Source organism: Perca fluviatilis, chromosome 22 (assembly GCF_010015445.1).
Source record: "Perca fluviatilis chromosome 22, GENO_Pfluv_1.0, whole genome shotgun sequence".
Taxonomy (NCBI): domain Eukaryota; kingdom Metazoa; phylum Chordata; class Actinopteri; order Perciformes; family Percidae; genus Perca; species Perca fluviatilis.
Genome location: NC_053133.1, coordinates 10,881,018 through 10,896,621, shown reverse-complemented (window position 1 = coordinate 10,896,621; position 15,604 = coordinate 10,881,018). Strand labels below are relative to the sequence as shown.

At 41.7% G+C, this 15,604-nt stretch overlaps 1 protein-coding gene across 1 annotated transcript; it reads left to right on the top strand.

The window, feature by feature from the left end:
• Positions 1-1,214: 1,214 nt before the first annotated feature.
• eef1e1 (eukaryotic translation elongation factor 1 epsilon 1) lies at positions 1,215-10,082 on the top strand. Its single transcript, XM_039790535.1, has 4 exons — positions 1,215-1,351; positions 2,147-2,344; positions 5,452-5,547; positions 8,141-10,082. Exons 1-4 carry the CDS (start codon positions 1,268-1,270, stop codon positions 8,282-8,284), a joined length of 522 nt encoding a protein of 173 aa, XP_039646469.1. The 5' UTR covers positions 1,215-1,267; the 3' UTR covers positions 8,285-10,082.
• Positions 10,083-15,604: the final 5,522 nt, after the last annotated feature.

Here is a 15,604-nt window from a genome sequence, read left to right as displayed (position 1 = left end):
ATGAATTTGACTTGTATTGCTGCAGTCGCTGACATCTCCTCGAGCCTTGTCATCCAGGTGAGCTGTTACAAAGTGGGACCGCTGGGGCTGAAAAGAAAGCTTGTAGTGTGACACCTCAGCCCAGCTGTCAGTCTCTATGGTGTCACACATACACACACAAGTACATAGTCACACACACACTTGGACAGTATATACTTAATAAACCCAGTTTTGACTGACAGGTGACATTTCATTATGGAGAAATCGTAGAGGCACAGTGCAAATCCAAACAGACACGACACACACAATGTCACAGCCAGGACACACTGCAGAGACAGACAGACAAAAACACTTTGCTGCAGGACTTCAGACTGAAACTCCAGACCTTCCACTGTCATGTTGATTCCATTTAACCACAAATCCTCGTGGAAAAGTTCTGTAAAAAAAAAAAACAGGCATGTTACCATGAACTGGCAGCATTGCATAACACTCATTTTTTATCAGTTAACCCCACACTGCTGGGGAGGTTTGGATTACAGAGTTGAGCCCACCTATGGAATGCTGCCGGTATATATATGCTCATTAGCAATAACAATATATTGAAAACTGCTGATATGGTGTGTTTGCTTTAAATGAACCCAGATTAAATAAGTAATTAGGTCAAGCATACTAACAAATCACATCAGTTTAGATAGTGGAACACCTACAGAAGCATGGTTTGTTTGTTTTTACTCATAGGCACTTTATGATAATCTATGATTAGCATTTATCTGATAACCATAACAATCTTTGAAATGAAAACTTTTATAATATTGTAGCTGTGTGTGAAAATTATCTCCAATGTGGCCTATAAATAATTTACTTTTTTAAAAATGTGAACTGAAACCAAAACCTCGCATAGGCTTTGTGGTCCCTATTCTCATTGTGAAATGACTGATATAGCCGATCAAACAAATGGGAAAAAAAGAATAAGTGTCAAAAGTAATATGGTATTTTAATTGAATCATTCAAAGTTTCAAATGTTATGTTTATTTTTTTTATTTTATTTTATTTTATTTTATTTTATTTTATTTTATTTTATTTTATTTTATTTTATTTTATTTTATTTTATTTTATTTTATTCAGACGATGGTCATTCACTGATGCAATGTAATGACAGACTCTCGTGCTGTGTTTGTTATTGGTTAACTCTACAGTCAGTCAAGCTGTTGTGGGCAGGAGTTGAGTCTTTTACCCAATCAGGTCAAACGCACACTGCTTTGCTCCTGTGACAGTCAGAATCAGAAACATGGCGTTACGGGAGCTATCGTCGCTGGAGAAATACTTAGGATTGAAAAAGCCGAACAAGTACAGTACACAGGCGGATAAAAAGGTGACATGAGCGTAAATTTTTTGTGGCGTCCACTTTTGGCTTTAAACCGCAATTTCATTTTATAGGAAGCCTATACGCTATTGTAATCAGCACACAGTAGCTAGCTAGATATTGCTAACAAGCTAGTCACGTGTGTTGAAAATATAGGTTAAAATCTGAGTTGTCGTGGCAGATCTACCTTGTGTTATCAGTTGATAGTCAGTGATCTTTTTCATGGGTTAGGCTGATACTCAAATCTAGCAACAACAACCTTTTAATGCCAGCTGTCTTATTTCCACAACTCAGCACAATGGAAATAGAACCATATGCTTTGCGCATGCCCGTCCAATGAACTGAACCTTCAGTATTGATGACTGAAAGGGGGAGGAGAATGACACAACACCAAATGTATCTTCAAGTCTTATGTCCTGATGGCTAACATAGCCCGATCTTTATGAAAAATTTTGAAAACAAATATTCTTGTATCCCCAAATTGAGCACTCTGGATATTAACCTACATGCTCAAATCTCCTTTAATAAATCTGTTTTATTAAGTGAAATGTTGATAATCACAGGCATATTACACTCCCTCAGAGTCAAACAGTTTTATTCATGAATGTGTAAAGTTATCATGAGTGCATTTTTGCTGTCTCTGGAACTGAACAAACATGTTTTTTAAGGAGTTGTAAAGCAAATCCAGGGACGTGTGATGTCTGGTTGCCTCATTGTTGTAAACTTGAATAAAATCAACAAAAATCACTTTTTTTTCACTCTCTCCATCTCACTGCTCTCTCCCTGTCTCATGTCTCCATGCAGATACCTGTGCTACAGAATAATAATGGTCCTCCACTGGTAGGGCTGGTGACTATCGCCTGTCACCTGGTGAAAGAGGCCAAGCGCCCAAACCTGCTGGGAGAGTGTGCAGAGAGCAGGGCTGTGGTGCAGCAGTGGCTGGAGTACCGAGTCACCAAGCTGGACGGCTGCACAAAGGAAGACATCAAGACCATCCTGAAGGTAGAGAAGCTGATATTCAAGAAAATTATTTTCTTGTTCTTAAAAATTGCTGTTGTGTTCCATCTGTAGACTCAAGTGCATCTCAATTTATGACTGTCCTACATTTTATTGGTAGATTCCAAGCTTTGAATCAAGCTTTTGCTTCCAGCTTGTAAGTGCTGATTCTGTGTTTAATATTTTTTATTTATTTTTTATTTTTTTTGGGGGGGGGGGATATTTAAAAAAATGATTCCCTACCTTTAAGGTGCCATAACATCTAATTTTCTCTCACATTCCCCCTCTCTATCCATCAGCTAGGCCACTGCGTGTGTTTGTCTTGTTAAAGCACAAGTGACAGGAACACAGACTGATGTATGGCCCTTCAGTGACATGGCCCCACACAGCAGAGTAAAAATGCTTTTAATGTGCCTAACGCCAGTCAGCGTGAAATGGATCGGCAGCCACTGGTCTGCTGGATGCTAGGTGCCTCTTGGCACTATCGTGTGTGTGCGGGTGTGTGGGCGTGTGTGTGTGTGTGCGTGCGAGCGCGCATGTCTCAGCGAGACACACTGTTGTGGCATGGCTGAGGAGTCATGCTATGCGGCAGCATGTTATCTGGACAGGCCTCTTAAATATTTTAATGGTGCCACTTACAGAAGGAAGTCGCCCTGAGCAGCTCAGTTTTGGAGCCCGGTGGCCTCCTGTCCTGTCCTGCTGCTTTAGCTCCGTCCTTAACACTCTTCTCTCAAGCACACTAGTCATCTCCCATTAAATTACCCGGAGATAAAAACTGTCGACTGCAAGACTTCTTGTCAACTTTCTCACCCCAGGATGCAAATAAGAAACTCATAGTCTTTCAAGCTGAGACCTGTTTCTGAAGTGAACATCTTGTCCCTCATGTAATGTGATAATAAACACACAAGGCCAATTTGGCCTTGAACCTAAAGATAGCTGAATATTGGGAAAAGTCTGTCACTCCACCTTAAATCAATTAGGCCAGTACTTCCTGCTGCCACAGAAGTCAACTTTTTTTATTGGTTTTAATAAACCAAATGCTCAAGCATCCAGCCAGTTACATCTAGATACATCTCAGTTCCCACTTTGTCTTTAGTCAACGTAGACCACCACCATCTTGAACTCCATGTACTGCATTACAGGCTTCCTGATCTATAAATTATGATTGCTCTCTGTTTTTGACAGAAATCTATGCACCATTAATGTGAAAGATAGAAAACATCATTAATTTCATATGAGATTAGGTCTGTACAATGAATCGCAATTTTATCGAGATCGCAATATGGACTAGTGCAACATCCAAATCACGGGGGGAGGGGGGGAGCATAATTTGTTAAAAGGCAAAATATGTGTCAGACCTATTTGAATTAAGTATTGTGGTGCTGCAGAGATGCCCCAGCCTTGTTTGGTACAAATCACACCGTAATCATTTTAATATAGTTTTCAATGAATATTAGATTAATGCAAAAATGATCATTCCCTCCAATATTGTGAATCATATCACAATTGCAATATCAGTCAAAATAATCACAATTAGATATTTTACTCATATCATGCAGCCCTATATGGGTTTTTTCTTTTAACATTTTATGGTATTCAGACTTTGCAATGTTGAGAGTTCTGAGCTAGGCTCAACAGTAATGGTTGTCTGAAGGCAGAGGGCCAGTAAAAGGTTGTGTGGGGACAGTAAACGTACTGTGAGGTCACTGTATCTGGATCGTGTGTGTGTGTGTGTGTGTGTGTGTGTGTGTGTGTGTGTGTGTGTGTGTGTGTGTGTGTGTGTGTGTGTGTGTGTGTGTGTGTGTGTGTGTGTGTGTGTGTGTGTGTGGCTATACAAAAGTATCCGAAAGAAATTGGCCCAAAGACATACAATGAATTACAATAGTATAAATATATCTTGTGTGGTATTCTTAGTTATTTCTTAGTTCCATTTTTGTTTAATGAAAAATGACCCGCTGTGCATTTCTAGCCTGTACATGACCTGCCCAAAGGGCAAAAAATAGAAGAAATCTTGCACAGTTTTCATATTGTTTTAAATGTAAGTGTTTGCCCCTAACTCTTTTGTTATACAATGGTACTCTGTCTAAATTCTGTTTATCTGAATGTACCGGTGAAGAGAGTGCACAGTTTAGGCGGGGGCAGGTAGAGAAGAACCCAGGTTTGGAGCTCCATGTGTTGGGTGGGGCTGGCAGGAGAGCTGTCTCTCCTCTGATGCTCGACTGGGCTTCAGCTCCATGGCTGTAGGCTAAGAAAAGCAAGGATCTGATTGTGGAAGGGGAGGAAGTCTGCAGTCTTCATGCCTTGTTTGACATCACCCACTGTTGCCGCACAATAACTCCATTTGCCCCCAAGATGCTCTGTGTGCGTGGAGGGTTCCCCTCGCACAATGTACAAGTGCTAAAGATGGTCCCTTCCCCTGGGACCAGCACTTCCATGCACGACTTTGCACACATAGTCTTGGACTGAGAAACGCACATCATGATGCCCAAGTTTAGGACGGCTTCATTAGATTTGTTCATTAGAGAGTTGTAGTCATTTGGTAGCGAATTAAACAAATAGCCTGTTTTGTACAGCATCTGTGCTAAGTCGCCAGTCATGGGGAGAGATGCTAAACCCCCTCAGGTTACATATTATTCCTACCCACATAGCACAGCACACAGACACACACACACACGCAAGCTAGGATCCGGACTCATGTAGCTCACGCACCCACAGATATATAGGTTAACGAACCTGCTGTCATACCCCCCTCAGGTCTGTAGTGTCCATCAGTGTTGTAAAAACAAATAAAAAATGGACGGAAGTCTTACTTTACAGAGCTGCATAATCACTTCACTATCTCTTTTGTTTCACTTTCTTTTTCAGCAAAGCACAAAAGCGTCCGTCTGTACGATAAATCCACAACTAGTTGAGTTGTTTAGTATAAGTCATGACCAACAACAACACCGCCTCTCTGAAAGGAGGCTTCATTAGCGATTTGTGTAAATTTTCCTCCCTAATGTATTCATCTGTCACGTCAAGACAAGCAGCTTTACATAGAAATACGTACCATGATGCATAAATGAATGACCTCATTTGCATAGCTGGTTATGTTGTGAAACTGATTCTTGCAGGACCTCAACCTCTACCTGCAAGACAAGGTCTACATGGCTGGCAACCAGTTCACCTTAGCTGACCCTTTCATGTACTATGGAATCCATCCACTCATAGTAAGTTACCTTTTCTCTCACTTCTGCTCCTTGTAAGTTAGACTGGGTAAACCCAGCCCGATCTGCCGGCGATTTGATTTCTCCCTGCAGCTCAGGCTGGAAACCTGTACGTTTATCTATCCTGCTTCCGTTACAAAATCTGCGGGAACCAATCACAAACTGGCTTATCCACCTGGCGCGCTATTGGCGGGTTTAACACGATGATGATAGAGAAGCGAAGGCAAGCAGCTTTTTGTTTGCATAATCGCTTTTTAGCGTGTTTATCAACGCCGTTCGGCCGCCATTGACCTACATTACGTGTGATTTTTCGCCGTAGCGAGTAGTATGAAAGGACATAAGTCCGCGGATGGGTAAAACACAGGAATTTCACCCAGGAGAGCCGGGGTCCTTTCCCAATGTTCTTTTCCTAAACCCAACCTTTTTTTTTTTTTTTTTCTTTTTTTAAACGCACGTGACGTTGTTCTCGCGATAGTACGGCACATTCTTGGTGTGTATGTTTACATCCACTGTATACAGTGTAGACATACACGTGGATAGCTCAAAATGCGTACAGATAACACGCCATTTGGCTTTAGGAAAGTGGCGTGTATGTTTACGCAAAGTCATGATGCCATGTTGGGATTAGTCTGATTGGTTGGAGGACTATCCAGTTGCGTACAGAGTCATTTGAACTATGCCCGTTGATCACGCCTCTTGTGCAGTAGAAAATACAGAGCAGACTCCCCAGACTACCTTTAAGTGTCACACCGTTCTGATTTCCGAGGGCTCATTATCATTTAAACTGTAATGTGGTAGTGTCGCCAAAACATATACTGAGTTTCAAACGATGCAAGTTGGTGAAAAGAAATATGGATTTGATTTAGGTTAGCTTTGGGTCAGGGCTGCTGTTTCAGAACTTGTGACTTCAAAAACATTTATTATTTTTGAGTTTTCAGATAAACTGTTACTCACGTACGTGCAATACTAGATCACATTTAAAGCGTTTTGTTACTGATGATGACTGAAAGTAAAACATGAAGTAAACTAAACATTTGAAAAAAAACAAAAAAAAAAACTTGGACGTAATGTTTTGCCTAGTTTTCCAAAGTTGTGTGGGATTGCACATTCAGGGGTAAATGTGATTGATTTGTTTTGTCTCGGTACCATTCTCACCACCATTTTCCAGAGACTCCATCCATCCATCCCTTCATCTATCCTTTTCCCTCCCTATCAGCGCTCACTTCAGTCAAACCACAACTTTAATAAGCAATTTGTCACAGTGCATAACACACAATTAGACCAGTCATATGGCCAAAGGGCATCAAGGACAAGTTGGCAATGAACACACGGGTTATAAACACATTCTCACTTCTCTTCAGAGGAATAAAGTGATGTGGCACAAAGTGATGTCTTTAGCCTCAGACCAGGGACAAGTAAGTTTGTTGTGCCTTCCAGTTTGACAAAGAAAGTGAGTTCAGAAATGGGGAAGACGGAATGAGATGGAGGGAGGGAGAGATCACATGTTGAGAGATGTCAGTGGTTGTGGCGGAGATGGAAGGTTGCCCCCCCGCCACCAGGCAGAAGAGCGTCACTTTGGTTTGCAATCAGTGTGCTTTTTAACCTCGGGGACAAGGGGTCAGCTAGCCCAACCCTTAACCACAGCCTGTCCTGATGCTCAATTCATGGGAAACAACATGACACAAACATTAAACCTGACTGATGCTAGAATGGTTTTAGGCTGGACTGTTGTCTGTGTGGCGAATTTCCACATTCCAGTTAATGAGATAATGAAAAGGCACACTTCTAATAAGATTTTGTTCCAAGGACGTCCTGATGAATTCTGGTATAATCCTTTTTATGTTTAGGTTTGCCACCTTCATTGTGAAATACCAGGGACACAGACTTGTCAAACAGTGGTAATAAGCCTACCTATAAGCCTTCCGTACCGTAAATGTATACATTTCAAGAAAATATTTTCCTTTCCTATGTTTTCGGCTTGTGACCCTACAAAATGAAACCTTGTTAACTTGTGACTAGCAGGTTATGGTTTCTGTGTGGACATGAGTTGTGATCAGTTTGATTTAGGGATTTTTCCTTCCCGGGTTGATTTATTTCAATTCTTTTTTTTTTTTTTTTTTTTTTTAGAGGCCATGAAGAAGTGAAAGTATCCACTATTTGACAATAAATAAGATTTAAGAAAACCTGAACAAATTAAACATAATTTTGTGTAAAGGAACAGAAACATTTCTGTTATCCTTTTAAGTCATCTTGTGACCAGACTTGTATCGACCCACAGGTCGGGAACCACAGCTCTAAATCACATGAATCGTTTGCAACTTCATTCTTTTCACTTGCTTATTTTTTTTTTTTTTGCACAAAATTACAGACAGAAACGGATCATCTCCAATAATATAAAATGCATTAAAACTAATCTGGTAACACAGGACATTTGTTTAATTACATAAAATATTAAAGAACGATGCCCTCTGTCTTTCACGGCCAATAGCATATACTGTATAAGACGGATTTAGCGCTGTCAACCTCACCAGCTTTCACATATTGTGGCTGAAGTTTTTCTTTCTATAATCAGACGAACCTCTCCCCTCTCACCCAGGTGGACTTGGCCATCCAGGACAAGGAGCAGTATGTGAACGTGACGCGATGGTTCGACCACATTCAGCACTACCCCGGCATCCGACACCACCTCCCTCCCGTAGTTGTGCCCAGGAACAGACTTTACACCAGCAAACACCACTGAGACGCGACCCCCACACCCCCCTCCCATCCCAGCCTGACTCATCACAAGCTCGTCTGTCTGTTGGACTAGACCTAGGCAAATTATCTCCTAAAATCCAAGAGCGTATTGCTTCATTATCACAATTTGAGGAGGTTTCCACATAGTCACTTCTATCCAAGATCTCCTTTTATCGGATCATGATTCCTGCCTTAATGTTTTGTCCTGGTCACATACCTAAACCCTGTTTGCTCTTTGGATTTTTTTTAAATATATATGTTTAACCATGGAAATTAATAACAAAACAACTAAAGCCTAACAGCTTTAGTGTATGAGGAACTGAAACGCCATTAAGGGATTGCTTACTAATAAATTCAAGTTCGGTTCATATTCTTTAACTTCTCAATCATTTAGTCCTGCTCACACTAAAACAAGTTTGGTGTCTTAACCCTTATTCAGTAACTATGGAGCAAAGATGTGAGACACTCACGTTGGTCTTTTATGTTTTTTGTTGCAAATTCTTTTGTAGGACTTTTGGAAGTCTTCGTTTGTATGGTTGTTTTCAAAGGGAAAGCTGTACTGTTTGCGGTGAAGTGCTGCTAGCTTGTTAAAAAGGTGTTTCTGTTTATAAATTGTGGTTTAATGGTTTAATTTTTTTTTGGAGAGGTTTTAAAAGACTTCAAAGATTTTACTTAACTGGTATTATGTCCTCAGGACAAACAGCGTCCTTCAGGCCATATCAATGCATTTCCTGCAACAGTTTGTCCAAATAAATGTGGTTGCTGGTTCAGCATCATAACCCCATAATGACCACAGTCATTCTGCCAGCTCTCTGCCCTAAAGAACATAGTCGTCTCTCTCAGCTCGCATCCCTATCAGGACTGTTTTCTTAGGATTTTATGTTTTTTTACATGCAACTCTAAGCCATTTCACTGGACAGTGTGTGTGTGTGTGTGTGTGTGTGATTACATCCGCTCTCTGTCCCACTTCCTCACCACCAGTCGTGTGGGCAGCAGTGAGCAGTTGAGCGTCAGCCCCAGAGTCAGAGATCAGAGTGAGGCTCCAATCAGTCCCACTACCACCACTGTTGATGCTGCAGGCCAGAGAGAGGGCAGCGGGCTCACCAGCTGCCACACAGAGCCAGCCAGCCAGCCAAGGCCAGAACCCAGACCCCTGGGCGACAGTCAGCCACTGTGTGTCATTTCAACCCTCGCTCTCCCACGGGGCTACTGGCGAGAGAAGGACGAAGGGAGGGAGGGAGGGAGGGAGGCCATAGAGAGGAAAAAGGAAAAAGAGCACCCAGAGGCCGAGGGATCTTTTTGTGACGTGAACAATGATCCGTGCCTCGGAAAGCCTTACTGCTGCTGGCTGGAGGTGTGCTATTGGCACCGTTAACAGGCCATGTCGTCGTCGTGTCGGCAGACCCTGTAATTAACATCATGAAGGTAATGATAAGTAGACAAAGAACAACAGAAAAATACATGTTATTGAGCTAAATTCAAGTGATCATTGCTTTTGCTTATGTATAGAACTATTAAAAAATACGCTAAAGTATTTTAACAAACATTGACTGTTCTAGTCTGGATAAATCTTAGAAGACTGGATGCTTTTGTGTTTGCATCAAAGTTTCTGTTGTTCTTTACTGTCCTATTAAAATGTTTTCAGCCACATTTCTCATTTCCTGCATCCAAACAGACTCGCCATATCTTTGTGTCTGTTGCTTATAGCTTCAGTGGTTTTCATAATCTGATGTTACCATGCTGTTCATCCTTTGCCAATAAATCAGAGGGATGCACACCTCATGACCCCTGACTTCTGTGCACGATCTTTAAGTGTGTACTTTTTGTATTCTCCAAGAATTAATTCTGCGTAATCCAGCCAGAAGACGAGTTCAATGGAGTTCCACTGAGACAGCTGGCTGTGTGTTGGCAGCAAGTGTTGTAAAGATATGAAGGATAAAAACAGCTTGCAGTCATTTGAGCAAGCCTTGTGACTACTTTATGATGTGGTCTAGCATTAAAGAAGCTTTTATCCTCGTGTTTGTGGTGATACCATGGTTCCAGACCATGTAGGATTGAAAATGCCTTTATTGTTATGGATATCAGTGATCTATAATGAAAAGATACATCCCTTATCGTTTCCATTGAAACATTCTCTCAATAAATCCATTGTCAATTAAATACAGCTTAACACAATAAAACATGCTTTAAATTACTTTCGCATTAATTTGTTAACTTTGGCATTTCTTTTGAATGCTGTTGATTTTGACATTTCCATTAAATCAGGAATACTTTGTACTTTGTGTCACGTTTCGATCAAATTGCCACGCCCTTTTTAGGCACAGCCAAAATGTCCTTCAAAAAGATTAGAATTACAGAAGACCAAAATATAATTTACAAAACTCAAAATATAGAAAGTAAAGTGATCAAGGTGATGGTAAATTGACGTGCACTCAAATAAACTGGAGATTCTGTATCTTTGACATTCCGCTTCCGCGATTGCTCCGTTGCCGAAGGAAATTCTGCCGGATTTCACTCATTCAGGCCGGATATCCGTTGCCTTGGGCTGCGATTGGGATTGGTTTAAAGAAATGTGCCGCCCCCCCATGTGTCATGAAAAAGTGCTGCCCGCTTCGCCCGTGCCAAAAAACGCTACCTTTTGGGGTTGTTGTTGTTTTTTTGTGGGGGGGGGGTTCATCAGCTTCTGGCTTGACTTTTTAACTTTATTTTCCAGCAATGATTCAAAACTCATCCACACCTAAATATACAAAGATGATTAGTTAGTCATTTTGAAACTACTCTTTTCTTGTATGGCTCTGTGTGCTGACTGTTGGCAGAATCTCAAATAGCTAGTGTGGTACGGTCTCACAGTCGGGCTCCCCGCTGATCGAACCTGGGTGAAGTCAGAGCCAGACGTACTGATGAGGCCACAGCGGGGTAACCAGGACAGAGGCACCAATTAAAGGCCACCTTCCCACCAACTTCTGAAGGCGAGAGGAGCAACACTCAGCAGGGGAAGCCCTGGATCGACACGCTCAACACCCACCCAGATTACCAACTGCCCCCGGCAGCCTTGTTGACCTTTGACCTCTCCCCATTGCCGTTGAGGGAGAGGTCAAAGTTCAATAAGGTATCTACTGATGACTTCATCTCTCACCGTGAAGCTGTGGCCTCTCTCTCTCTCTCTCTCTCTCTCTCTCTCTCTCTCTCTCAGAGCATGAAGGGGCAGAGGTGAAAAAAAGCTGTGAAAACGAAACCAAATTGCAGGTTCAACAAAACGGAAAAAGTTGATATTTAAAGTGTCCACACAGTCTTCATTATTGACTCCTACAATACAGACTTCACAAAGAGCCCCTTATTCTGCAGAACTTTAAAGTTGTTGTTGCTTTAAAGGTCACTAAACACTGCGATTTGGGGCTTTCCCAGACAAATTTTTGTCACCAACAAGTTTAACATGACAATAGTAATATACAGCGATGCATTGACTACAGAGGCCCATCTAGGCAAACCATACAAGAAGGCCCAGGAATAAGCACAAGCCTTATAATAGAAAATTAATAATTTTATACATGACCTAATGGACAGGATATTACATCACTACCAGAGGTCATGACTCTAGGTGGCCCTATTTCTGGCCTGTATTAGTAAGTCAACCCCACACCTGGTCCAGCTACACAACAACAAGACACACTTACATATTCATTTAATATGTTAGCACTAAGGGAGATATATCTAACTGACCATGATAGTTTTGCCCAAGAGACTGTTATTAAAAAACAATTTCCTTCTATAAGAGGTGGACTGCAGGACTATACCAAATCATATGTATATAGGGGGCCCCATTTGTCAAATTGACAGAGCATGGAAAAGGTGATAGTCATAAAATGTGAGAGAGATGCAATGAAATCTTTGGCTGTCAATCTGAAACGGTGGTTCTAGACACACATGCTGACGGAAGATTTAGAGTTTTGGAGACCAAAAACAGCCTACCTAAAGACAGCGTCAAAAATTTCAAGCAATCAAAATATGGCATGAAATTATGTAGAATATACTACACAGCATTGATTGACAGCAATTCATCACACTGCATCTGGCATGCCTTGAAATTGATGTCGTACAGTCTGACACAGATTGCAACCAAGATTTTATCAAACCAGTCTCGCTTACTGTGACATGCAATCAACTTGCAAGATCGGCGTTATCGCACAGTGCATGGGGAATGGGGGATCCAACCTGCAACATCAAATTTTAGTTCAGCCAAGGACCCTTGTTGCGTGTCATGATCTTCTGTTCCCAGTGTCTCCTTTCACCATCAACTTTCAAATAAAGGCATAAAAATGCCATCAAATACTTTGGAAAGATTCTAGCTTCCAGTAAGCCTACACAATAGTGTTAAGGGTTTTGGAGGCGAGGTGGACCCTGCGATTCATTGGGATCATAACAGGATAACAAGACCTGAGTTTCACCAAAAAAAGCATGCTGCAAAAGCTGCTGGAACCATCCTCAAGCACTGCTTTCACTTCATGAGGGAAACAAGTCAAGCGATCAGCTTTTACCCATGTCACCTCCTCATCATCTCCCAACACCTTTGTCACCTTGGGTTTACTAACCATATTAGAAAGACAGCTGCCGCTCCACCCACACAACAACAAACAGCCATGCACCCGCCACCACTCTTCATTAATTCTTATTAACAACATCAGGGAGAGGGAAGAGCATCGGTCGCGACATCTGCTAAGAAGAGGACTCCCCATCTCTCGCTGACTGATTCAGTGGAACAATCGGCGCCGCGTGGTGGTGAGGGGAGCGTTAGCATGTCTTAAGCTCTTTTGACAGGACTTATCGGCCGCGCTTTATCCCGGCCTTACACATAGTGACAGTTGTACCATGTGCCTATAAAGATGGCATCTGATTGTCTATTGCAATTACATGAGTGTATGAGCAATGGATGCAGCTATGACGGACACAAGTAGGGAGGGGCGGAGGCATGTGTTTTCCACAACTATGTTCTAGTAAAGTTGTTCCTGTAGACATGAAGGAGAGAAATGTGGCTTAACCTCTCAAGAAGTAGGAAGGTACAATTCACATTTTGTGTTCATGTGTCAAAAAAACACAATCATAACTATTTGCCATCTCCAGTGCAAAATACCTTCTACTGTATTAGTTTTGGTCATTGTTTATATCATTTGTGATAACGTTGTACTCACCAAGTTAGTTGCTGGAATCTGGAAAGGCATAGACAAAAAAAATTAACTACACACAGGGGTTCAGTAGCCACGAAGACACAATGTGGGGACCCTAGCATGATGCTAACAGATATTGTTGAGAGTGAAAATAGCATGATGTATGTTTAAAAAAAAAGCCTTATTTCTTTATTTTCTCCTTTCAGTTACACACAGCTAGCTACAATTAATTGAACTGATTTAAATATGGCAACAGCAGGGAATTGTCCCATATTTAGTAATGACACGAGGTGGATCTTCCCACTGCCGCTTGAACTATTAGTCAAAACATTCGCTGTAGGACATCCAGTAAGCCCTCGAGTCAAATGTAAATTCAGCTTTTACAGCTTCCTGGTTCCATTTAGACCTACCATACTGACCTTAGTTGTTCAACGTATCCTCATACAACTGTTCGTATATCTTACAAAAAGTTGTGCACTATTTTTCAATGCAATTTACTACAAATGTCCAGCAACACAAGCAATCCGCTCTGCAGTGCAGAGCCTGTTAAGGCAACAAAATTATTTGGTTAGGTTCAGGAAAAGATCGTGGTTTGGGTTAAAATACGTATGTTTGTTACGGTACTTACCTACGTGGTGAATGCACACTGTGTGTGTTCACTGTACATTTTAAAGTGGTGTAGATCATTTGGCTGAAGCAATGACTTGTTTACAACCTGTCTGAACTGTCTGACGTCTCATTTCTCGCAATGTCTGACTTCCATTAGCAAATCTATATACTTGCTCATATCATAATACGTAGAAATGACGACCAAAGTTGACTAAAGTTGTTTAACTTTTTGATTAGAGGGCTAGTGAATGCCTATCTCACAGTACTATGGATACATGCTGATCTTCTCTTTCAACACCATGTGTTAAAGTACATCCTTATTTTAACAACTGAATCGGATATCTGTTTGATTGCTTACCTCAAATTGTGGCTCCAAGGGTTTTATATCACTATTGTGAATCTGCAAATACCACTTCACCATATGTATGCATTTATGCCAACAGAATTTCTTATGTTGTTTTTATTCACTCTGTCTCTATCTCTTGCAAGACACAGCCTCACCTTGGATTGCATAAGGATCCCAGGTGTGCAGCGAGACCAGAGTTTTACGAAATGCAACCACTCAGCTCATCAATCAGAGATGGGTGGCTGATTCGGCACGTTGGTGCTAAAGTACATATGTGTGACCTGGGGCAAGGAGATTGCACAAGATTGCACCTTAAGTCTCTCTTTCTCTCTCTCTCTCTCACACACACACACACACACACAGATAACTGTTGAATTAGCCGCCTCGATCGCTCCTCACCCCTTCTGCTGATCTACCTCAGCTGCAGCTCCTTCACATTTTTCTGTCTGCGTGTGTGTGTGTGTGTGTGTGTGTGTGTGTGTGTGTGTGTGTGTGTGTGTGTGTGTGTGTGTGGTCATGCACCCATTCATGTGGTTATGGTTTTGGCCTGGGGGTAAGAGGTGAATTAAAGGGGAAGGAGGCAAAAAAGCGAGGGAGAGGGTCGACCCGCTCAGCAGCATGAGTTCAGAAAACGGGCCTGTAGCAATAGTTAGAAAATGTGGAAAATATTCTTCTGAGTCACACACAAACGCAAAATTTTAAAAATGTTTTACTATCCTATTAAAATGATTCTATGCCATGCTACACTTGGCCTTCAAGTGACTTCTCATTTGCCGTGCCGTCACATTGTGTGGCCCTGTCACAATCCTCATCCCTTTATTCAAATGTTCCACAAATTAGCCATACATTTATCCCCCTCTCCTGCTCCATCCAACCCACAGGTCATGCCACTTAACTTCAGCCTGGCCCCCTGCTGTAATAGGTTCTGATAGGAAGCCTCCAGGGAAGTTGACTTCTCACTGAGAAGTGATACTAAAAGTAATTGCAGCTGAAACCCTGTGACAGGGGGGTGTATTTTGAAAAAAAAAATGGAGAGTGCAGCACAGGGAGGATGGCATTTGAAATAAGCATAGAGGATATTTGGAGGGCGGGGGGGGGACTGCTGGGTGGGCAGAGAGTAGAGAGCACTGCCCTCAGCCATTTACTGTAATTTGACCTCCATGGGAAAAAACAGCAACACTCTCCCTATTTGCATATTCCTCTACCT

What these genes read in the sequence shown, in the direction of transcription:
- eef1e1 (XM_039790535.1), top strand. Translation starts at nt 1,268, where the DNA reads ATGGCGTTACGGGAGCTATCGTCGCTGGAGAAATACTTAGGATTGAAA. An exon ending in GTACACAGGCGGATAAAAAG is followed by an intron (nt 1,352 to 2,146) that starts GTGACATGAGCG and finishes GTCTCCATGCAG; the next exon opens with ATACCTGTGCTACAGAATAA. An exon ending in ATGGAATCCATCCACTCATA is followed by an intron (nt 5,548 to 8,140) that starts GTAAGTTACCTT and finishes CCTCTCACCCAG; the next exon opens with GTGGACTTGGCCATCCAGGA.